Genomic DNA, 23,997 nt, shown 5'->3' with positions numbered 1-23,997 from the left:
TTTTTTGATGAGATTATTTCTTCAGTTAATCACGGACACTTAATAAGATTTTTTTATACCTGATTCTAGTGTATTAATGATTTCCCTTTTTGAAGTGTCAGCCATCATGACAAGCTTGAGTCAGCAATGGCAATAATAAAAAGAGGTAACTCTCCCTTTCTAGACAGTTGCTGATCCATCTAAGCATAGCCTGGTGAATGCTTTCCTCTTAAGTAATCTGCTTTCAAAGTGGTTAAGAAGAACACGGTCTTGGGAGCCAGATTGCCTGCGTTCTTACCGCTTACCAACTCTGTGATCTTGAGCAATTTACTTAACACCTTTATGCCTTAGTTTCCTCATCTGTGGGAAGAAGAGAGGGTAGGGTAGATAGTTGTTTTTCTTTTATTTCTTTTTTTTTTGACACTTGTTTTTATTCTTTAAGATTATTGTGATGATTAAAGATGATACACTGTTTAAAACAGTTCCTTACACAAATTGAGTGCTTAGTATTTCCAGTCATTCCTTATATAACCAAATATAATTTCAAGCTTGCCTTTTCTTATCTTTGATGAATAAATCTGAAGCATGTTTACATAGAAGGCAGTAATATGTTCTAAAAAAAACATGAAATTTGGCATTGTAAGATCTGTGGTTCAGTCCAGCTCTGCCACTTACTAGCCATTTGACCATGGTCAAATGATTATTTTAAGTCATTTAGTTTATTTGCACCAATCTCCTATCACAATGGATTTCAAGTGACAATAAAAAAATGTATGTAGTACAAAAAGTCAAAATATGTAGTTAAAGAAATCAAAGGGTTAATAGATTGTGCTGGAGCTATTGGACATCCACATGCCAAAGAATAAAGTTAGACCTCTTCCTTTTACCATACACAAAAATTAACTCAAATGTATAATTGACCTAAATGTAGGAGCTGAAACTATAAAACCCTTGTAACCAAAATACAGGAATAGCTCTTCATGACCTTGCGTAGGCAGAGGCTTCTTTGATGCAACAACAAAGGTATAAGTGATGTGAGGAAAAATAGACAAGCTGGACATCATCAAAATTAAAAACTTCTGTGCTATACACAGTACCATCAAGAAAATGAAAAGATAACTCACAGAGGAGAAAATATTGGCACACATCTCTGATAAAGGACTTATATCCTGAATATGTAAGGAGCTGTTACAACTCAATCATAATAAAAAATAGCCCAATTACAAAAATGGGCTAACAATCTGAATAGACATTTTTCCATAGAAGATATACAAATGGCCAGGAATGTGGAGAAATTGGAAGCCTTATACACTGCTGGTGAGAATGTAAAATGACACATACGGCCTCTTTGGAAAACAAATGGCCGTTCTTCAAAAGGTGAAATTTAGAGTTAGTATGTGACCCAGCATTTCCGCTCCTTGGTATATACCCACATGAAATGAAAATATATGTCCATAAAAACCTTGTGCACATTATTCATAATAAGCAAAAAAATGGAAGGAACTCCAGTGCCCTTCCACTGATAAATGGATCCATCAACTGATGAATGTATAAACAAATGTACTGTATCCACACAGTGGAATATTACTTAGCAATTAGAAAATGTGCTCATGCGTGCTACAACATGGATGAAGCTTAAAAATAGGCTGAGTAGAAGTCAGTCACAAAAGATCTCATGTTTTATGATTCCATTTACATGAAATATTCAGCATAAGCACATCCATGGAGACAGAAAGTAGATTAATGCTTGCCAGGGGTTGGACAGAAGGGAAGATGGGGAGTGAGTGACTGCTTACAGGCATGGAGTTTCCTTTAGGGGTGATGAAAATGTTTTAAAGTTAGGTTGTGGTAATGAGTACATAACCCTGAATATATTGAAAACCATTGAATTTATACTTTAGAAGAGTAAAAATTCATTTTATGGAATGTGAATATTTTAATGAATCTATTAAAATAAAAAATCCTGCTAAAGGAAAACAGTAAAGCTAAGTGGAAGATTGTACAGAGTAGTGCCTGTGGTGTAGTCCTATATACATCAGCCAAGAAGAGGAAACAAATTTGGCTTTCTCACAACCAAGTAAAGAAGGTGGTAGCAGTTTCCAAAGGAAAGTCTTTGGAGTAGAAGCATAGTAAGACCACTTCTTTTATAATTTCTTTGATCCTCAATTTCTTAATTGACACAATGAGACAATAATATTCCCCTGAGTTGTTGTGAAGATAATACAGGATACATAGTTGTAAGATACCGGCTAATAATTGTAAAAACACTCTGAAGTCAAGAAAGTTTATGCACATTAGGCACATGTAATACACTTCTATGATTGTGATTGTGATAGGTTTATTGGTTTTTAGGGCTATTGTTACAAAATATCACTAACTGGGTGGCTTAAAACAACAGAAGTTTATTGTCTCACAGTTCTGGAGGCCAGATGTCCAAAATCACAGTGTGGACAAGGCCATGCTCCCTCTGAAGCCTATAGGAGAGACTCTTTCCTTCCTATTTCCCAGTGGCTTGCCTGCAATCCTCGCTAATCCTTGGCTTATAGCTATATTACTTCAGTCTCTTCCTCCATCATCACAGAGTGCTCCCTTCATGTGTGCCTGTGTCTCTTCTCTTCTTATAAGGACCGATCAGATTAGGGGCACATCCTAGTCCAGTATGACTTCATCTTAACTTACTAATTACATCTGCAACAACCCTATTTCCAAATAAGTTCATGTTCTGAGGTCCTAGGGGTTAGGACTCCAACATATCTTTTGGAGGCCATGATTCAATCCATAACAGATGCCATATTCCATGGACAGATAATGAGCGCATAACTGATATGTCTCGATGACAATAATATTTCCTTACGAAATTGCCAGACTCAGTAGGAAGAGAAAATAACGGATATGTGCCACTATGCCCTTGTTTTAACTTTGTGAAGAGAAATCAAACATGTTCAAAAAGATACTCCTGGAAAGGTAAAAGTGCTACCAGACAGGGAAGAATCTTAACACCTGTGTGCCTGTGCTTGTCTTTGTACTGTGAGTGCAGGTATTACACTTAATCTTTAAAAACACAGAACATAGTAGGAGGGGCCCCTGGGTGGCTCAGTCGGTTAAGCGTCCGACTTTGGCTCAGGTCATGATCTCACGGTTCGTGGGTTTGAGCCCCGCATCAAGCTCTGTGCTGACAGCTTGGAGTCTGGAGCCTGCTTCTGATTCTGTGTCTCCCTCTCTCTTTCTGCCCCTCCCCTGCTCACACTGTCTCTCTCTCTCTCTGTCTCTCAAAAATAAATAAATGTAAAAAAAAAAGATTAAAAAGATAAGTAAAAACATAGTAGGATATAGGTCTGACATATGTACTATTCTTTTTTTCACATGAAGAAAAGGAGTTTTTTATTCAGGTTAAGTAACTTGCCTTGGAGCTCCCTGAATTGGTGTTTTTTTGGGTTTGTTGTTGTTGTTGTTGTTGTTGTTGTTCTTTTAACCAAAATCTGTCTTTACTAAAACTTGGGATAAGCCATAGAAGTTGAATGATGTTAATGGAATGTGTTTGGGATGGTAGTGAGTAGCCATGGTAATCTCTATTTTTTTCTGTTCCACATCGTTAGTTTTATGGTTTTTGGCCATTACTTTCAGTGCTTAATAATAAATGGTTATTTGAGGGGCAGCTGGGTGGCTCAGTCCGTTAAGCATCCAACTTCAGCTCAGGTCATGATCTCACAGTTTGTGAGTTCAAGCCCCACATTGGACTCTGCACTGACAGCGCAGAGCCTGGAGCCTGCTTTGATTCTGTGTCTCCTTCTCTCTCTGCCCCTCTCTCTGTCTCTCTTCCTCCTTCTCTCCCTCCCCCTCCCTCAAAATCAGTAAATAAATTTTACAACAAAATGTCAAAAAAATAATAAATGGTTTTTTGAAAATGAGATCTGTTCATTTCCCTTCATTATGGTTAGAATATTCACCATTGTTCACCTTTCCTGATTGTTGACATCCTATCTCTTCCTTTTTAAAATTAACCTTTTTTAAAAAAAAATTTTAATGTTTATTTTTGAGAGAGAGAGAGCGGGGGAGAGGCAGAGAGGGAGGGAGACACAGAATCTGAAGCAGGCTCTGTGCTGAGAGCAGAGAGCCTGATGCGGGGCTTGAACCCGTGAACCGTGAGATCATGACCTGAGCCAAAGTTGGACCCTTGCTACTGAGCCACCCAGATGCCCCTTTTTTTTTAATTTTCTTTATGAAGAGTGGGGTGAAAACCTAAGAGAACTTTGTCCTTTAGAGGTTAATCATGGTGTTACCTCATTTGGGAGATAATTTAATGAAATTAATGATAAACATGTTTCTCAGATCTGGTTGTTCAGTTTATTGCTTTTTTATTTTTTAATTATTTTTTTAAGAGAGGGAGTGTGGGAGCAGGAAGGAGAGGGGCAGAGGGAGATAGAATTTCAAGCAGGTTCCACACTCAGTGTAGAGCCTGATGGGGGGCTTGATCCCACAACCCTGAGATCATGACCTGAGCCAAAACCAAGAGTTGGACTCTCAACCAGCTGAACCACCCAGGTGCCCCAGGTTTTTGCTTTTTAGTAGAGCCCTTGAGCAGAATGACAAAGGCCTTTTAAGAATTCTATTAAAAAGTAATGGGCAAATTTCACCACATTTTTGCTTGCAAACAAATATTAATAAAGGAGAACACAGTTAAGAATTTACAAAGCTGAGTGGGCTGTTATCAAGAGATCAGAACAGAAAACTGGGTTTCAAATCAAAATTTCTGTTTTTGAATTTGTTTGATTTACTTTATGATCTTCACAAAGTAATTTCATTTGTGGCTAATGTTTCAGCTTCCACAGCAGTGTGCTTTTAGGAGATGCAGCTATTTAACAAGCAATCTGCTTTGAAATGTGATGTAATTGAAGTGAGGACTGTCATTATCTGAAAAGTTAAGATGCCAAATATGGCCTCTCTCTTGAGGTTTTACAGTGGGGTGTATTTTTCCATCACTGTTTGACTTGGGTCAGAATTAGTCATTGTTCTTACAAGTTGAAGATAATCCAAAACTTTTTATTTTGTTCTGGTTTTTAGTTATCTTTGACTTTCTGTCTACTTTGAAAATGAATGTAATCCATTGAATCATTTTCTAGTAGTTACTATCCCTTGTTAGCTCTGTAGTTTTCCTAGTTTAAAAGGTAAAATAGACAATAGAATACATACATAGACTCCTAGAATTTTAGAGTTGCAAAAGGCCTTAATCATCTAGGCCAACCCCCCACCTTGTTTTTTACATGATGAAATATCTATAATACCTGTTAGTTGGTTTGAGTCTACATTTTCCTGTTACTCAATACACATTCAAAAGCACTGTGCTCCATTCTTACATTCTGAGAAGGTGGCAGCCACCTTTGGACACATTTGCTTATTCATGCCTATCAGTTGCACAGTGCATAGGCATTGTGCTAGGTGCAGGATATAGGGTAAATAAGGTCCTAAACTAGAGAGAATCAAAAATGCCAGCAAGTAAACACAATCCACTGGGTTAAGTTCTATAAATCTACATGAGTAAGAGAATAACCGGCACTGTGGCAGTGGCAGGGAAAGAATATCAAGGTAGCCTTCATAAAGGATAAACCTTTGAGTGCCATCTTAAAGGGTAAGTCAGAATATGACAGGCAGAAATCTTTGCGGAGGGGAGAAGTGATGAGGAAGGAAATCACAACAGAAGGAAAGGCATATAGGGACAGACATGCAAGGGCAGAGCATACTTGGGGTTGCAAGATGGTTCCAATTTGGTTGGAGTAGAGACTGTACAGTGTGTGGGAGCGGGGAGGGACTAGTGAAGATAACTAGACTACACTGTGGAGTGTTTTAGATATATGGCAAAGGAAATTTGAGTCTTTGTTGCCCATAGGTGATAGGGAGTTCCTAATGTGTTTCAACCTGAGACCAAAGGTAATTATATTTGCCTTCTTTAAAATATTTTCTTATTCATTTATTTTTTTTATGAGGGCAGCCTATTTATTTATTTGTTCATTTATTTATTTATTTAGAGAGCTTGAGTGGGGAAGAGGGACAGTGAGAGGGAGAGAGTCTTTTTTTTTTTTTTTTTAAGTATTTATTTTGAGAGAGAGAGAGAATCCCAAGCAGGCTCCACGCTGTCAGCACAGAGCCCAATGTGGGGCTCCAACTCACACACATGAGATCATAACCTCAGCTGAAACCAAGAGTCAGATGCTTAACCGACTGAGCCATCAGGTGCCCCCCATCCCCCACTTTTTTTAGGGAGAGAGAGAATCTTAAGCAGGTTCCACACCCATCATGGAACCTGATGTGTGGCTTGATCTTAGGACCTTGAGAGTGTGACCTAAGCTTAAATCAAGAGTTAGACACCTAACTGACTGAGCCACTCAGGTACCCCTAAAATGCATTTCAGAACTGTTACTGTGCATTAACAACTCAGGCAACAGCAGATGTTGGCGAGGATGTGGAGAAAGAGGATCTCTTTTGCATTGTTGGTGGGAATGCTAGCTGGTGCAGCCGTTCTGGAAAACAGTATGGAGGTTCCTCAAAAAACTAAAAATAGAACTACCCTACGACCCAGCAATTGCACTACTAGGCATTTATCCATGGGATACAGGTGTGCTGTTTTGAAGGGACACATGCACCCCAATGTTTATAGCAGCACTATCAACAATAGCCAAAGTATGGAAAGAGCCCAAATGTCAATTGATGGATGAATAGATAAAGGAGATGTGGTATATATATATACAATGGAATATTACTCGGCAGTCAGAAAGAATGAATGAAATCTTGCCATTTACAACTACGTGGATGAAACTGGAGGGAATTATGCTAAGTGAAATTAGAGAAAGACAAAACTGATATAACTTCGCTCATATGGGGACTTTAAAAGACAAAACAGATGAACATAAGAGAAGGGAAACAAAAATAATATAAAAATAGGGAGGGGGACAAAACATAAGAGACTCTTAAATATGGAGAACAAACAGAGGGTTACTGGAAGGGGTGTGTGGAAGGGGGATGGGCTAAATGGGTAAGGGGCACTGAGGAATCTACTCCTGAAATTGTTGTTGCACCATATGCTAACTAATTTGGATTTAAACTTTTAAAAATTTAAATAAATAAATAAATAAATAAATAAATAAGAACTATTACTCTGGTGGCAGTATAGAGACTGGATTGCAGTGGGATAAAATCTAGAGCCAAGGAAACCATGGTAAAGTCTTAGGTTGCAAGTAACTTGTTCTGCGAGTGTTCCACAAGATGAGCAAACATTTCTAATAAATTTTAACTTGATAAATGATATCTTGCAATACAAGTAGTATGTGATGCTGAATGTCACGTGATCACGACGAAGCCAGTGGTTCTGTCTCTCTCGCTCTTGCTCTCGCTCTCTCGCTCTCACTGCAGGATTGTGGGTGATTGTCTCCCATGCTTGAATGCGCGGTCTCAGGCCGCGGTGTTTGGCAAAAATCACTGATTTTTCAGAACATTGGAAGGTGCCCATAAATGACACTAGTGTAATTTTTGTCACTTCAAAGCACCTATGGACAGTCCTTTGCTTTTCCATATAAGAGTAAGCTTAGGAATGCTTTGCTTCATTCTAGGTCAGGCTGCCTGCAGGTATAAACCCTTTCCTTTGTTGCCTTATTGCCAGTTACATGAAATACAGTATATGACAAGAGTTTATTAATAATAATACTGTACTGTAGTCAAACATACGTGTGAGTGTATACAATAGCTCCATGCAGAAAAAGATTCCATTGAGCCAATAGGTAGCAGTGATTCCGATAGTGATAGTGAAAGTCGTCCTACATAATAATCCTCCTCTCTCTTGTCTCCCTTACACCAGCCACGAAGGTTTTCAAAGGTAAGTGCAAGTTAATTTGTTTTTCTTTTTTTTTTTTAATTTTTTTTTTTAACATTTATTTATTTTTGAGACAGAGACAGAGCATGAACAGGGGAGGGGCAGAGAGAGAGGGAGACACAGAATCTGAAACAGGCTCCAGGCTCTGAGCTGTCAGCACAGAGCCCAACATGGGGCTCGAACTCACGGACTGTGAGATCATGACCTGAGCCGAAGTCAGACGCTTAACCGACCAAGCCACCCAGGCGCCCCTGTTTATTTTTCTTTATATTTTGCATTTTCTTTATTATTTTGTATTATATTACAGTATTGTAATCATTTTTATATGAATATTTTTGGGTTGTAGAACAAATCATCTGAGTTTCCATTATTTCTTAAGGGGAAGTTCGCTTTGATATACAAGTACTTTGGATTATAAACATATTTCCAGGATGAATTATGCTTGTAAACCAAGGTTTTACTGTACTTATGTTCCTGCAATAGTGTAGGCAAGAAATAAGGAGGCAGTATTGAAGAAGAGGTAAGGATTGATAAATCTTTAAAGAAATATGCAGAATGATAAATTGATAGGACTTGAAGACTCACTTGTGATCACAGAAGGTGGAGAAGAAAGGAGTCCAGGTTTCTGGCTTTGATGAGTGTGTTTCTACAGTATCTAGTATGCAGGTACTTGATGGCTTGTTCAAAGAATGACTGAAGGTCATTGGATGCTTTATTCCTTGTGAATATTTTCCTAAACTATACATTTTTCTCTCTTTCAAGATGTTAGCATATTTCATGGGTGTTTATAGGTATAGCTATTTGGATATTTGGTTGCTCTCCTTATTTACTTCTTGAAATCTAGGGCTTTTTAAAAATTTATCCTTAGTTTCTTCTTCTGACAACCACTTTCCTGCCCCTATAGAATCAGAATTTCCAAGACAGTTCAGTGGGAATTTGAAACTTAAGAGCTGCTTGGGAGTTCTGATGATCAGTTTGTTTTCAAATTTGGTTGTAGAGCAATGAATCAGCTGAGGGTAGAGCTGTTTTCTTCTACTAACCGTGCTATCAAATGATGGATAATCTGTTACTGTAGATTTTTAAATGATGGAGTAAGGATGGTGATCACTCCTTCTCTGAGTGATCTCAATAACAAGAAAGATAAGAAATAGGAATTCTACCTTGAGTGATATTAGGAAACAACTAAAACCCCCAATCACAATATATGAATAAAGGCTACCATTTCCACCAGCAGTAAGATAAAGGTTCTAGTTTCTCCACATCCTCACCAACACTTTCTATTTTCTGATTTTAAATTTATTTTTTTTTTTTAGTAATCTCTATACCCAGTGTGGGGCTTGAACTCCTGACCCTGAGATCAAAAGTTGCATGCTCTTCTGACTGAGCCAGCCAGGCACCCTACTATTTTTTTTATTTTTTTATTACCGTTCTGTGGATATGGAATGGAACCCCACTGTCGTTTTAATGTGCATTTTCCTAATTATTGAGCATCTTTTCATATACTTATTGGCTATTCTTACATACTGAGTGAAATATCTATTCACATCTTGTGTATTCTGGACCCAGAACCTGGGGCTTATCTTTTTATTTTCTTTATGGTGTCTTTTCAAGCATAAAGGTTTTTATTTCCTTTTTTTTTTTTTTTTAACATTTATTTATTTTTGAGACAGAGAGAGACAGAGCATGAACGGGGGAGGGTCAGAGAGAGGGAGACACAGAATCTGAAACAGGCTTCAGGCTCTGAGCTGTCAGCACAGAGCCCGACGTGGGGCTTGAACTCACGGACCGCGAGATCATGACCTGAGCTGAAGTTGGCCGCTCAACCGACTGAGCCACCCAGGCGCCCCTCAAGCATAAAGGTTTTAAATTTATGAAGTTTAGTTTATCAGTGTTTTCTTTTTCTCTTTTATGGTTTATGCCTCTGGTGTTGTATCTAAAAACTGTTTGCCTAAACCTAAAAGGATTTCTTCTAGACCTTTTATAGTTTTAGCTCTTAAGTGTAAGCCTGTGATACATCTTTGTGTCAGGTAGATTATAAATTCATCTTTTTGCTCATGGACATCTAATTGGTCCAGCAATTTTCAACCATTTGTTGGGGGGCGGGGACAAACAATCCTTTCTTCCACTGAATTGTCTGGACAACTTTGTTAAAAATCCATTGACAAAATTTAAGGACTTCTCTTAATTTTTCCCTGTGACATCTGTTTTTATGCCAGTACTCACTATATTCTCCCCCAAAGTTTACAGTCTCAGTCTCTAGAAAGGAAACACCTGCTTCATAGTCTCCAGCTCCAGTGCTACCTCTGAATCGCTGCCACCCTCTGTCTCACTGACTTGCCATGCCACCCCTGAGATACTTAATGTTTAAATCTTAAGATTTTAAAGTTGCAAGTTCAACACTTTAGCTTTACAGATAAGGAATGTCAGGCCCACCTTTGTTGTTTTTCTAAGTTAAAGTATTTTTGTCCCGTGCTGGAACAGAAAGAAGAATGATATCTGTCTGGGGATAAACATTTATTATCATGGAATCACCACACAATTCTCTCTAAACCAGGCCTGGCAGAGCAGGGTCCTGAAGAGGAAAAAAAATTTAGAATAGAGACTTAATAAGGGCAGAGCCATAAAAAGAGGAAAGGAAATAAAGGGTAGATGCCAAAAATAAAGTACACCTACTTGAAATTTTTGTATAAAGCTGGTACACATTTCAGGTGGCTCTGCTAGTGAAATGCTTTACCATCTATAGCATGCATTTCTTGAAAGTTACTGCTGAAAGCACCTCTTGATCTTTAAGGGACCTCACATCACTTGAAAATAAGAGTGCTCAGTGAAAGCTTTAGATCTTTCAGTGGTTTAGGTTTCTGGTGTTTTTTTGTTTGTTTGGTTGGTTGGTTGTTTTTTTGTTTTTGTTTTTGTTTTTAAGTAATCTTTGTATCCAACATGGGGCTCAAACTCACAACCCCCAAGATCAAGAGTTGCATGCTTCACTGAGTCAGCCAGGTGCCCCCTCTTTTTTCATTTTTAATGCATTTCTTCTGGCTTTCAGTTTTCAAAATATAAACTATATTTTTCTTTTTTTCCTTAATATTTATTTATTTTTGAGAGAGAGAGAGAGAGAGAGAGAGAGAGAGAGAGAGAGAGAGAACGAGAGAACGAGCAGGGGGAGGAACAGAGAGAGAAGGAGACACAGAATCCAGAGCAGGCTCCAGGCTCTGAGCTGTCAGCACAGAGCCTGACACAGGGCTCGAACTCACAAACTGCAAGATCATGACCTGAGCCACCAAGGTGCCCCTAAACTGTATTTTTGAAATATTAAACTTTCTAGCTACAGATGATATGGAGAAACCCATTATAATAGTAAGAAAAGTATTACCTTGCTAAATTTTTCAAAGTAACAATTATCCTCACGTGTGTGTGTGTGTGTGTGTGTGTACATAGTCATAGTTATTAGCACATGACTGATACATAGTCTGCAAGATAAGGCTGTGCTTAAGACTGCTTCCTGAGGAATGTTAGCTAAATGTAGTTTAAAAGGTAGGTGAATGGAGCTGAGTATCTTATGCTGGATCTTGCTCAGTTGACCAAAACAACTGGTCTTAGAAAAGAGGAACAAGGGACACCTGGATGGTTCAAGCAGTTAAGCATCTGACTCTTGATGTTGGCTCAGGTCATGATCTCAGGTTCGTGAGTTCAAGCCCCGCATCAGCTTATGTGCTCTTAGTTGGGAGCCTGCTTGGAATTCTCTTTCCCTCTCTCTCTCTGTCCCTCCCCGTCTCTTGCTCTCTCTCAGAATAAATAAATAAGCTTTAAAAAAAAATAAGAAAAGAGGAATAATAATGGGGATGGAAGTCAAATTCATCTGTCTAATTGTTCCTTTAAAGATAGAGTTTAAGGGGCGCCTGGGTGGCTCAGTCGCTTAAGCGCCCAACTCCTTGATTTTAGCTCAGGCCATCATCTCACAGTTTGTGGGATCGGGCCCTACATCCGGCTCTGTGCTGACAGCAAGGAGCCTGCTTGAGATTCTCTCTCTCCCTTTCTCTCTCTCTGCCCCTCCCCCCCTCACTCTCTCTCAAAATAAATAAATAAACTTAAATAAAATAAAAAAGTAAAGATAGAGTTTAGGAGCTAAGGTCAAGTAGCAAGGCAGAATATCCTAGGCTAACTAGGCTGGAGTATTAGTACATTCTGAATTAATAACTGTTGGTCTTTAAAGATTATTTTTGTAAGTAATTCGTTTCATAGCCTACCTTGAATGTTTTTTGTGTAATAGTATTTCTAATGGAAAGGTTAGGATTTTTTTTTTAATGTTTATTTATTTTTGAAAGAAAGACAGTGAGAGCCAGGGAGGGGCAGAGAGAGATTGGGAGAGGGAGACACAGAGTCCGAAACTGGCTCCAGGTTCTGAGCTGTCAGCACAGAGCCCGATGCAGGGCGCGAACCCACGAAGTACGAGATCATGACCTGAGCCGGAGTTGGGCGCTTAACTGACTGAGCCACCCAGGTGCCCCAGGATTTTTTTCTATTGTATTTAAGTTCTTCTGTACTAAAATGAAAACATGGAAGGGACAAATGCACACTGCAGGATTAGTATTTACTCTTGGAGGAGGAGTGGAACTTTAATGTTATATAACCATTTGTTTCATAGACAGATTTAAACCAGATATTGCAGAATGTTTGCGATTTGTTAAATCTTGAAGGGAGTGGAGGGGAGATATGTCTGGGTATATGTTTAGCAATGAATGTTTGTGAGGAGATGCCATGATTACCAGCAGATGTTGAAGAGAAATTCAGGGTAGTAGAAAAATTCCTAGGTTACATATTGGGAAGAACTCATGTTTATGTGATATCTGTAAGGGTCATTTCTCCTGCAGAATATGACTTGTCAGTTTTGAACCGTTGGCATTTGTGCTCCACCAGGACTCAGGCTCCCCAGGACAGTCCCATCAGTCCTGTGCTGGTGACAGTGAGGATCACCGATAGTTCTCAGCGCTTCCTGTATTATGTTTTAATAATCACATCTCATGCTCCACATTTGCCATTTGAGATGTTATGCAGTATGAAATGTGTTCTAATCAGAAATCTATAAGTATCAGAGCTTGGATTTACATCTCACCAGCTCAAACCCAATCTTCATTATCCTTTTATGAGTTTATGCTTTCTTAATGTAGTCTTATCCACAGGATGAAGATACTGAAATGAAAAGTAAAGTCCATCATATTGCCAAGGAGATTATGAGCTCAGAGAAAGTGTAGGTATTCATTCAGTTTATAATTCAAATGACCATTTGTTTCCCTACTGGTTCATTGAAAACATTTCTTTTATTGTTTTTGGTTTTTTTTTTTTTACAGGTTTGTGGATGTGTTAAAACTTTTGCATATTGTAAGTATCTGCAAATATTTTCTTAGAGTCTGAGACTATCCTCTTTTGCATCTTTCCCTATGTCAAAAAATTTTCAGCATAACTTAAATATACTTAAGTTAATGTGTGTATATATATATGTGCTTCCTAATATATGGTTACATTTTTAAATTCATACATATATGTGAATATAGATGTTTTCTAAAATGTATGTATTCTAATGGGTAGGTAGTATACCCAGATTATTTCCGAAAAATAGAGCCTTTTTTTTTTTAATGTTTATTTATTTATTTTTGAGAGAGAGAGAGTACACGTGCACAAGACAGGGAGGGGCAAAGAGACGGGGAGGGACACAGAATCTGAAGCAGGTTCCAGGCTTCAAGCTGTCAGCATAGAGCCCAACGCGGGGCTTGAACCCACGAACCAGGAGATCATGACCTGAGCCGAAGTCAGATGCTCAACTGACTGAGCCACCCAAGTGCCCCAGGGCCTTTATGTCCATATTTCCAAAGTCTTTAAACTTTCTGTCTTCATAACAGTTTTTAGAGTATTTCTTCTTGGGCATTTGCAGAAGATGTCTATAAGGAGAACTTTGCATTAGCAATGTATAAAGAATGTCATGCTCAGTGTTCAAAACCATTCTTCTTCTATCTGAATAAGCTCCCAGAAATAGACTCTTAAAATAGACCTTTTTATAACTAACTTTTTAAAGTTTTGTATTCCATTTTTATAATTGTCAACTTGAACAAACCTGTTGGGAAACAATTAGAATGTGTCTGACAGCATATTCATTTTTCTCATGCACTCTTTTGCACCTGCAAGTTTTTACAAGTTTCATTATGCGTTAGCAGTGAAAGCGCTTTTAATCCTACTTTATTTGAATTATATTTTGGCAAGTTATTAAGACTTAACAAAAGAGGGTTAAGGTAGAGGAAACAATGAAGAAAGCAACTGAAGTGAAAATTTACTTAGATGGTATAATTATTAACATCATCTTCATCTTAATTACTGAGAAATGGTAGGTTCTCACCCATTAATATCTCTAAAAGTATCATTATTTTAAGTTTTCCACTTAAAAGATACATGTGAACATGAAAAGTAGGGTGCACTTAAGCCTGATTCACATTCACTAAATGATTCTCTGTGCTCTGTGCTTAGTACAACAGAAACCTGGAGCTCTAAATCCTGTGTGAAGAATCTCCAGTTTTGGAAACCTTTTCTAAAACAATTCTTAACATTACTGATTTGTTTTGAGAAATTACTGTCTTGTGAATAGTTTCTTATATAAATCTTGACTGTATTGCTTAGTTCTCTTTGTAATTCACTTTTTAAAAATTATAGCACGGCATTTGGTCACCCAAATAAATTTATTGAGTTTGAAGTATATTGCCATTTCAAATGCGTAATATAAACATTAAAAAAAATTCAAATATGTAACAGGATGAATAAATAACTTCTCAAAATAAACTCCATTTTGAACTGAATGAATTCCAGTTTTTACTGAACCTCTGTATCGCTTAAACCATTGCAGAAGGAAAAGGAAAAAAGCTAAACTCCTTTTTCTGGAAAGCTTAACATATCTGTAGGACAAACAAATTGTACCTATTTGACATATTTTCTGATAGACACGTCTAAACAGAATTAGACCACTCTAAGGAAATTTGCAGCATCTGCAATTTAATTGGTAAGCTCATGGAGGCAAAAAAAAAAAAAAATGCTATGGAGTCAGAAAAACTAGAGTTGGAAATTCAGTGCACTATTTCAACAAATCTTGCATGGAACACATGTTGAAGATTCCATGACGAACAACAGAGTCCCTGCCCTCATAGTGCCTATAGTCTAGCGTAGTGCTTCTCATAATGTGGTGAGAGACTGGATTTAAAATATTTCCAATCCATGTTGGATCAGAAGTTTTAAAAATACAATACAAATGTCATGGCCATGTCGAAGTGACATAAAAGTGTCCAATCCCTTATTTATGCTTCTAATATCTTTGCAGACCAATAATAATAAAAAGGACCACACTTTGAGAATATTGGCAAAAGTATCAGCATCTATTCTGCCTATGTAGATTCTGTTTTTTAACAGCTATATGAATATCAGAAAGTAGTCTACCCTTTGGGCCTAACTTTCCTTATTTGTAAGATACAAATATCGCTCTCTCTGGTTGTGAGGAATCAGTGGAATAAAGTATGTGAAAGAGCCTTTTATTTTGCACAGTGTACGTAGGTGCTTAGATTGACTTTCATTACCCGCTTTTTTCATCTTTTTATAATTCTGTCCCTTCCAAATCCCTTTTTTCCTCTGTCCTAAAATTTCATTGTAATGAAGTTCTGATTCCAGTAGGTAGAGAACCAATTAAGAGCTTCATTAGTTTCTTTATTTGATTACCTAAAACAATGTATCTTGTTCTTATCTCTATACTTTTGGAACAAATCATAAACACTGTAAAAATGGACAGTCAGACCAAAGGATTTCCCATATCATCTCAGATCTGATAAATCTCATAGATGGCCTTGGCCTCTTCCCCAGCTGGTGTTGAGCAGTGAATCATCTAAAACCCACCTTGGCTTGTGCATTTTCAAAACCTCCTAAGCCTTTAATGCATGGGTAAGAGTAGATCATCTGCCTACCTCTTGTTAACGTCCTATCTGGTATGTGTAAATGTTAACTCAGCAGAGCCCAGCTCTAATGGGAATTTTAACAACAAAGCATTAACCAGGTGAGAGCCATTATTAGGAGAGGATTGTTACCAGCATAATGTGGGTGAAGTCAAGAGTCTTGTTTCATTTCACCACCCCACCACACTGTTAAAGCTCATATTTACCCCTCTACCAAAAGTGCCCCACAAAGGTAACACATGGATAGTTTCAATCCTGAGCACTACTTACTGTCTGATTTCATATAAATGAGTCAATGTCTGTGTTATGCCCTAGAATATGACTGCTTTACAATACCTAAATAATAGGCTTTAGATAATCCAGTGGATACTTTTTTGGAAATGAACCAGGTATCCAAGTGGCTTGGGGGAAGCTATTCTGCTGTTTCAGTTATACATGATTTCTTGTGAATAATTTTCTTTAAAGATTTTATATTTTTAAGTATTATCTGCATCCAGCATGGAACTCGAACTTACAACCCCAAGATCAAGAGTCGCATGCTTTGCTGACTGGGCCAGCCAGGCACCCCTCCTATGAATAGTTTTTTGTATTAGAGACTCTAGAATAGCACTAATAGATCTTTCTGAGATGACAGAAATATTCAGTATCTGCACTGTCCACTATGTCCAATATCTTTAAAATTTAAATATGTTACTGTAGTTTACTGACATTTCTTTGTTTATAATTTGCTGACCTAGGTGATACAGCTCATATCTTAACTATAAAATCTAAAGTGTAAACTAAAGAATTTTATCACTCAAGCTATTATGACATTGGAAGGAATATCCAATTGAGGCCTTTGATTCATCTGCCTGATGTTTGTGAGGAAAATTTGGGCCTGTAGCAGCAGTGGCGAGACTTTACAACTAATCTTTTTTATGATGTATGCTCTGCAGTATCTTCCATGAGCTCCTGGACTTTAAAATAGGTATTTTTAAAGGCCCAGTGTACACAGTGTCTCCCAGCCAATACCCAATACCAGTATTTTCCTTTTCAAAACGGTAGTGCCAGGGAGTCTGGGTGGCTCAGTTGGTTGAGTGTCCGACTCTTGATTTCAGCTCAGGTCATGGTCTCATGATTCATGGGATCGAGCCCCGCATCAGGCTCTGTGCTGACATAGCACACACACTCTCTCTCTCTAAAAATAAATAAATAAACATTAAAAAAAAATAATAACTACAAAATGGTAGTGCCATCCCTATGACTGCAAAAGCCAGAAAAGTAGAATCTGTTCTTTCTTTCTCTCTCTCACCCACTTCTCCAACCAACCCGTCAGCAAACCTACTGATTCTGTTTCTGTTACCGCCACCAACCTAGTTCAGAATATCATCTCTTACGCAGACAGACAACCATTCCAGCCTCCTAACAGATACTCACTCCTGTTTCCATTCTCAGCCTTTTCCCAACTTGTTTCTTATACAATCTTTTTTCCTTACAAAATTTTGAGTGATTTTATTAAAATCTATATTAGAACATGTCACTCCCCTTCTTAAAACCCTTTAAATGATTCCCATTGCATTAACAATAAAGTCTGGGGCTCCTGGGTGACTCAGTCATCGGTTGGGCATCCAACTTTGGCTCAGGTCATGATTTCAAAGTTCACATGTTTGAGCCCTGCGTCGGGCTCTGTGCTGACAGCTGAGAGCCTGGAGCCTGCTTTGTGTTCTGTCTCCCTCTCTCTGTTCCCCTTCCCTGCTCACACTCTGTCCCTCTCTCTCTCTCAGATATAAATAAACATTAAAAAAAATTTTTTTTAAAAAGAATAAAGTCCATGTTACTTACCAAGGCTTGTAAATAGGATGACTTTATGTCCCAGTCTGCTTTTGACAATTCTGGTTATTGTCTATTGTGTATTAATAACTAATAACTAATAGTAATTATTAACAGTGTTCCTTTTGTCTTGCTGGATCATCAAATTATGGTTCCCCCTGCCTACAAGATGCTATGTGATTTGGCCTCTTACTAAGATGAGATGCTGGGGAAAGAGAGGGGCATTCTCTTACTCACTGACCGTGTTCTAGCCATACAGTCCTCCTTCCAGTTCTTAGTTCATTGCTAAGGTTATTCCTGCTCACAGCTTTTTCTAATGCAGTTTCCCAGAACGTTTGGTCTTCATTTTCTTCATAGCTAGTTTTTTCTTTATCCTTCCAGTTTTGGCTTAATGTGACCTCCTCATAGAGACCTTTCTTGACTATCCTTTTCTCTTTCCCTTTCCCTTTGTGTTCTTCTTGACACTTAATGTAATTTGTGTATTTGTTTGTTTAGTTGTTTATTTTTGGTCTACTCTACTAAAATATAAGCTAGGTGAGGGCAGGGATCATCTCTCCAGTACCTACCATCATTCCTGTTCATTGGAAGGCTTTTAGTAAACATTTGTTGAATGCATGAGTGTGACTAATTCTTTAGGGGTTAAGAATTCTGCCCCTGCCGCTATGTGCTCTTAGACAAATTAGTCAAGCCTTAGTTTCTTCTTCTGGAAAATGGGAATAATAATAATAGTAATTGCATTGTTTTTATTATTTTATTTTCCCTTTGATGGGAGACTATTTTAATAAACAGCTATAAATTTATTTTATGAATGCCCAAATAGCATGACTTAAAAACATTTTTTTTTTTTTGACAAGAGAATGATCAGAGACTTTGAGGTCTTTTTTGACAAAGATGGGCTGATTAAGTAATAAAGTGATACTAGTAATGAAGCTTCTTTGCTCCACTGATTTCTTAAGGTTGAAACCCACTTACCTTGAAAATTTAAGGGACTCTCATTAAAATCTATAGAGTTAGAGACAGTTATTTGGACATTCATATGTCTGTTAGTAACTAGAATGTATCTTTTATTTTTTAAAAAATGAATCATAGGGGCACCTGGGTGGCGCAGTCGGTTAAGCGTCCGACTTCAGCCAGGTCACGATCTCGCGGTCCGTGAGTTCGAGCCCCGCGTCGGGCTCTGGGCTGATGGCTCAGAGCCTGGAGCCTGTTTCCGATTCTGTGTCTCCCTCTCTCTCTGCCCCTCCCCCATTCATGCTCTGTCTCTCTCTGTCCCAAAAATAAATAAACGTTGAAAAAAAAATTAAAAAAATAAAATAAAATAAAAAATGAATCATAGAGGGGCGCCTGGGTGGCTCAGTCGGTTAAGCGGCCGACATTGGCTCAGGTCATGATCTCGCGCTCCGTGAGTTCGAGGCCCGCATCGGGCTCTGTGCTGACAGCTCAGAGCCTGGAGCCTGTTTCAGATTCTGTGTCTCCCTCTCTCTGATCCTCCCCCATTCATGCTGTGTCTCTCTCTGTCTCAAAAATAAATAAACGTTAAAAAAAAAATTTTTTTTTTAATGAATCATAGAAAGAATAGAAGGCTTTCTCACAGAAGCCTCCAGTTTTTCCTATCTTAAATAACTTCATCATTTTCTTTTTTTTTCTTTTGTTTTTTATTCTTTTATTTTGAGAGAAAGAGAGAGAGAGAACAAGCAGGGGAGGGGCAGAGAGAGAGGGAGACAGAATCCCAAGCAGGCTGTCACCTGTCAGCACAGAGCCCAGTTTGGGGCTCAAACTCATGAATCATAAGATCATGACCTGAGTCAAAGTCAAGCGTCGGATGCTTACCCAACTGAGCCACCCAGGCTCCCCTAACTTCATCATTTTCTACTGAATACAGATTGTTTTTTGAGTCTTGTTAATTATTTAATTATCATTAATTTGTTCCTTAGTTGTAAAGAATACTCCTTTAGCATCTATTGACATGGCTGCCAAACCTTCACTTTTTGAGCAGCTTCCTTCTTGTTAGGACTGTCCTTCACTGAATGAAGTTCATTAAGAGCCCCTTTGTCCTGCTGCTGAGGTGTTTGTTTTCCTTACTTTGGTTTGGTATTTGCTTCTTGTTATATGCCTCTGATTCAGCATTCTGTCTCCAAGCTTCCAGGACTTGTTGACCTTAAATGATATTCATGTGATCACTTAAATTAACCAAATCTCCTTTACTTAAATAAATGGCCTTCTGTTGAGCACTCTCTGTGTGACTTGAAACATGCTGTGTTATGTAAATTGTCTATTTTAATCCTCATAACAACCCTATCAAATACTTGTTATTTCTGTTTTTTAAAATGAAGAAAACTAATTGCCGAAAGTAACCTGCTGCTAAATGGCAAAACCATACTTTGAATTCTGGTCTGAGACCTTGAACTTAGGCAGTTGTTCAGAAATGGATTAAAAATTATTAGCTTGACATTTCTACATGCTGTATAGGGGGTAGTAGTATATCTTTGGATATATTAGCTTGTTTTCAGAATTCTTTCAGTGGCCCAAGAAATCAGAGAAATTCTAGTTTTCCATCTTTTGAAGATGAGAATGAAGCTACATATTTTCACTTAGGATACATTATGATTACTTGTTGTTAAGGGAGTTAGAGACTGGAGATAAAGGATTGATTTCAGTCATGTTTTATATAGTTTATAGCGTGCATTGATAATTATACACAATCACCTGATTGTGATCAGTCTGATCATAGGGAGAGGGAGAAATCATTTCATTGGTCAATATTTTAATTTAAAAACAAAATCAAATTGTTAATGTTAGGACTTCCTCCCCCTTCTACATTTACTTCATAGTTTCACACTCTTTCTGCATATTTATCAAAGCTCTCTGACCTTCCCAGCTGCTTTGCTTTGGCTTAATATGAAGTATTTCTTAATGCCCTTTTTGAAGGCAGGGAGCCCTGCAGAGTTCCCTGTCTATCGATATGTCCATTTAGTTTTTGTAATTCACTGTGTCATCATAGTGGTTAAGTCATACCCTCAGGTCAAGACACCCAGTCAGGACAGCTTCATTAAGTCACTTATTTCTCTTTGGCACTGGAAATGTAAATCCTGACCCTAAGAATAAGACCATCTGTTTTGTGCTTCATTGCTTTAGATGTTCATACTTGACTTTATTTGCATTGATTTTTGCTTAAGTCTTGCCCAAGTGATCAGAGCTTGTAAGGCTAGTATGTTAATACTTCAAAGGAACTCACTGTTTTATTTATTTATTTTTATTTTATGTAAGGCTTTATTTATTTATTTATTTTCAATATGAAATTTATTGTCAAATTGGTTTCCATACAACACCCAGTGCTCATCCCAAAAGGTGCCCTCCTCAATACCTATCACCCATCCTCCTCTCCCTCCCACCCCCCATCAACCCTGTTTATTCTCAGTTTTTAAGAGTCTCTTATGCTTTGGCTCTCTCCCTCTCTAACCTCTTTTTTTTTTTTTCTTCCCCTCCCCCATGGACTTCTGTTAAGTTTCTCATGATCCACGTAAGAGTGAAAACATGTGGTATCTGTCTTTCTCTGTATGACTTATTTCACTTAGCATAACACTCTCCAGTTTCATCCACGTTGCTACAAAAGGCCATATTTCATTCTTTCTCATTGCCACATAGTATTCCATTGTGTATATAAACCAGCAATAGCACTGCTAGGAATTTACCCAAGGGATACAGGAGTGCTGATGCATAGGGGCACTTGTACCTCCAATGTTTATAGTAGCACTCTCAACAATAGCCAAATTATGGAAAGAGCCTAAATGTCCATCAACTGACGAATGGATAAAGAAATTGTGGTTTATATTCACTGTGTTTTAAAAGTTGATCTGGTTCTCATTTGTAGGTTTTCTAGGAATTATTAATAATATGATACACTTTATAATTCAGGAGCCTATTTCTAAAAATGCCAAGTTGAACATGCATTTGGTTACTGTAATCAGAAACTAGACTGTTAGATGGTTCAGTTTTACATACAGAATTTTTGGTGGGTTTTATGTTGGAAGAATAGACCAAAGTATGTGTAGTCGGTATCAATAAACTCTATTGCCTGCCTAACATTTTTTTATCCTGGTTCCCATACCCCTTTCATTTTAATTACCCAGATTTTCCAGTGTAGAAAAGTAAACTCTGGATCTAATTTTTGAAGTGCCAGTCGTGTGGTCTTATATCCTCACTGATTTAGTCAAGGAGGTGTTGGAGAATTTAAATTCTTCTGCCCAAAAATAGTTTTGCCTCTGGCTCCTAAGTGTCATCACACTTTCCCAAATTATCCTGGCTGTTAGCATTTAGAAAAATAACCAGACATATGTTGTAACCATCCTTTTTATTTAAAAAAAAAAAAAAAAAAAAAAAAAAAAAAGATGTTTTCTTCCTTCTAGTGGCGTCAGTTCTGGAAATGGTTGAGGTTCATGAAGAGCTGATAAGTGAAAGATTCTGTGTGTAGTTCTTGTGTGAATTAGTTACATCTGGCACTGGGGCCATAGCACATGGCTTTTAGGGGATGGTGGCCCAAAAGGTGAGGGGATGAGATTTGGGCCAGAGCTGCTGTGTATAGTTAAAGGCCATGAGTTGCAAGTAGGGTCTTTGGTGTGAGTTGCATTGGCCTGGAGTAAGGGGTACCCTTTTCTGCTTTCAAAAAGGTACGATGAAGACAAGTTGATGGCCCTGGTAGTGCTTGCTTAGAATATGTAACCTCCTGGGTCCTAGGAATAATTTGTAATAGATACCTGGATAGAAACTCTAAATTCCTATAGTCTCTATTAAATGGTCCTCTTTTGCCAATGACAGTATGGGCCACAAGTTCGTTCAGAGCTACCTACAATCATCCAGTAGTACTGGAAAAAGTGACATTTTGCCTAGTATGTGACAGACACCTCCAGTTAGAGGTGGCCATCTTACTGGTCAGCCCAGTGTGAATTTGGCTGGTCTCTGTTGAATGTGTCTTAAATAAGCAAGTTTTCCTTTTGGCAATAGTTGCAGACATACGGAATGCAGAGTCTGACAAAAGCTGTGTCAAATAGGGTCCTTAAGCTACTTAGCCACTAACGGCTACTGTCACTGTTGTGACTGAGGAAGTATCTTCCAATTGGAAAATAAAAGTCATGTTGCTGCCAAGGGACAAATATATTCATCATGTCTTCTACCAGAAGAAAGGGCAGTGCTTATTGCTTTGCTGAACAAGGAATTCTTGCATTTAAGTTATATTAATTATTAAACTGGTAAAAAAAAAAAAGACTACTATGGAAGATGTTTAACTGTGCTTTGAATACTGTTATAATTGTGTTATAATTTGTGACTGACATGTAAATATATTCTGTTGTGCCTGGTGGAAAATCTAATGACTTTCAAAAGCATGAAGTTTAAAGGTCTATTTTGTCTTAGTAAATGTGAATGCTGATAGAAACAAGCTGCTGGGAGGTGGAATTTGGCCAATATCCATTTGGTTTCTGGAGATGTTTTGTGTGATTTTCTGAATTGGAGTTTATGCGAGCTACAAACTCGCATCTTTATATTACAGTAATTAGCTGTAAAAGTAGTTCTTTAGTTACTAGTTTAAGTACTTGGTTCCTTTGGGCCAAGTATTGTGACTGTTGGGCCAATAAAGTATAGTCCCAGATCCTGAGGCCTGAAGTGAAGAGTTTATTAGCACTGGTTTAGCACAGGAGGATTTGAGTTGTCTGAAATAACCATCCTTTAGGCAAGGAATCCATTCATTACTTTTAAATTTTATATAAGGTTTTTATATAAAAGGTTTTTATATAAAAGGTTTTATATATAAGGTTTTGATATAAAAAAAATTTATATAAGGTTTTTGTCTTTCACAAGAAATATAAGAAATGCCTATGGTTAATGTACAGGAGGCAAGTGGTTGAAGGGATCAGGGGAGAAATGGGTATTTTTTTTTTTTTTGATGTATTTGATTTGCCCAGTGAATCCCTGAAGGAAAAATAGTTAGAAATAAAGGTAAAGGAAGATGAAACCTAGTATAGAGTCTGTTTTGCCTAAGCTTTGCTTTAAGGTTTTAATTAAACCTAAAGATTGTTTCTAAGAATGAACAATCTTTGTTTTTGAGTCCTTAGGGCTGTGGAACAGATTCCACTATTGTTTTACTTATCCCCAGAGGGTGGACCTCTAAGATAGTGTGAAACTAGACAAATTGGATCCCAGACACCACCACCCTTTCCAGGTCCACTGGAATGACAGGGTAGGTTGGTGTGGGCTTGTCTTAAAAACACAGTATATAAATAATTTTCTAGAGGAAAGTTGACAGGAAAGAAAACGTAAGGAGAAAATTTTTTGTTTTGTGAAAGATCTAAATCCTGATGAATTTATTGGTAAGTTGGT

General features: G+C 37.8%; 1 protein-coding gene across 4 annotated transcripts in view; it reads left to right on the top strand.

The window, feature by feature from the left end:
- Positions 1 to 23,997, top strand: part of FGD6 (FYVE, RhoGEF and PH domain containing 6) — a 117,546-nt gene that overhangs the window by 39,113 nt on the left and 54,436 nt on the right. Inside the window, exons 4-6 of one of the 4 annotated variants that reach the window (XM_019835362.3) lie at positions 7,826 to 7,843; positions 13,018 to 13,085; positions 13,186 to 13,216. The exons of 1 other annotated variant lie outside the window; for it this stretch is intronic. In XM_019835362.3, the coding sequence (XP_019690921.2) occupies positions 7,826 to 7,843; positions 13,018 to 13,085; positions 13,186 to 13,216 (117 nt within the window). Of the gene's footprint in view, positions 1 to 7,825; positions 7,844 to 13,005; positions 13,086 to 13,185; positions 13,217 to 23,997 lie in introns of all 4 variants that reach the window. 2 more of the 4 variants (XM_003989119.6, XM_019835363.3) reach the window with 2 other exon arrangements.

The sequence above is a fragment of the Felis catus genome, chromosome B4 (genome assembly GCF_018350175.1).
Source record: "Felis catus isolate Fca126 chromosome B4, F.catus_Fca126_mat1.0, whole genome shotgun sequence".
In the NCBI taxonomy this organism is placed as follows: Eukaryota; Metazoa; Chordata; class Mammalia; order Carnivora; family Felidae; genus Felis; species Felis catus.
The sequence above is the reverse complement of the archived record's forward strand: the minus strand, read 5'-3'. Positions and strand labels throughout refer to the sequence as shown.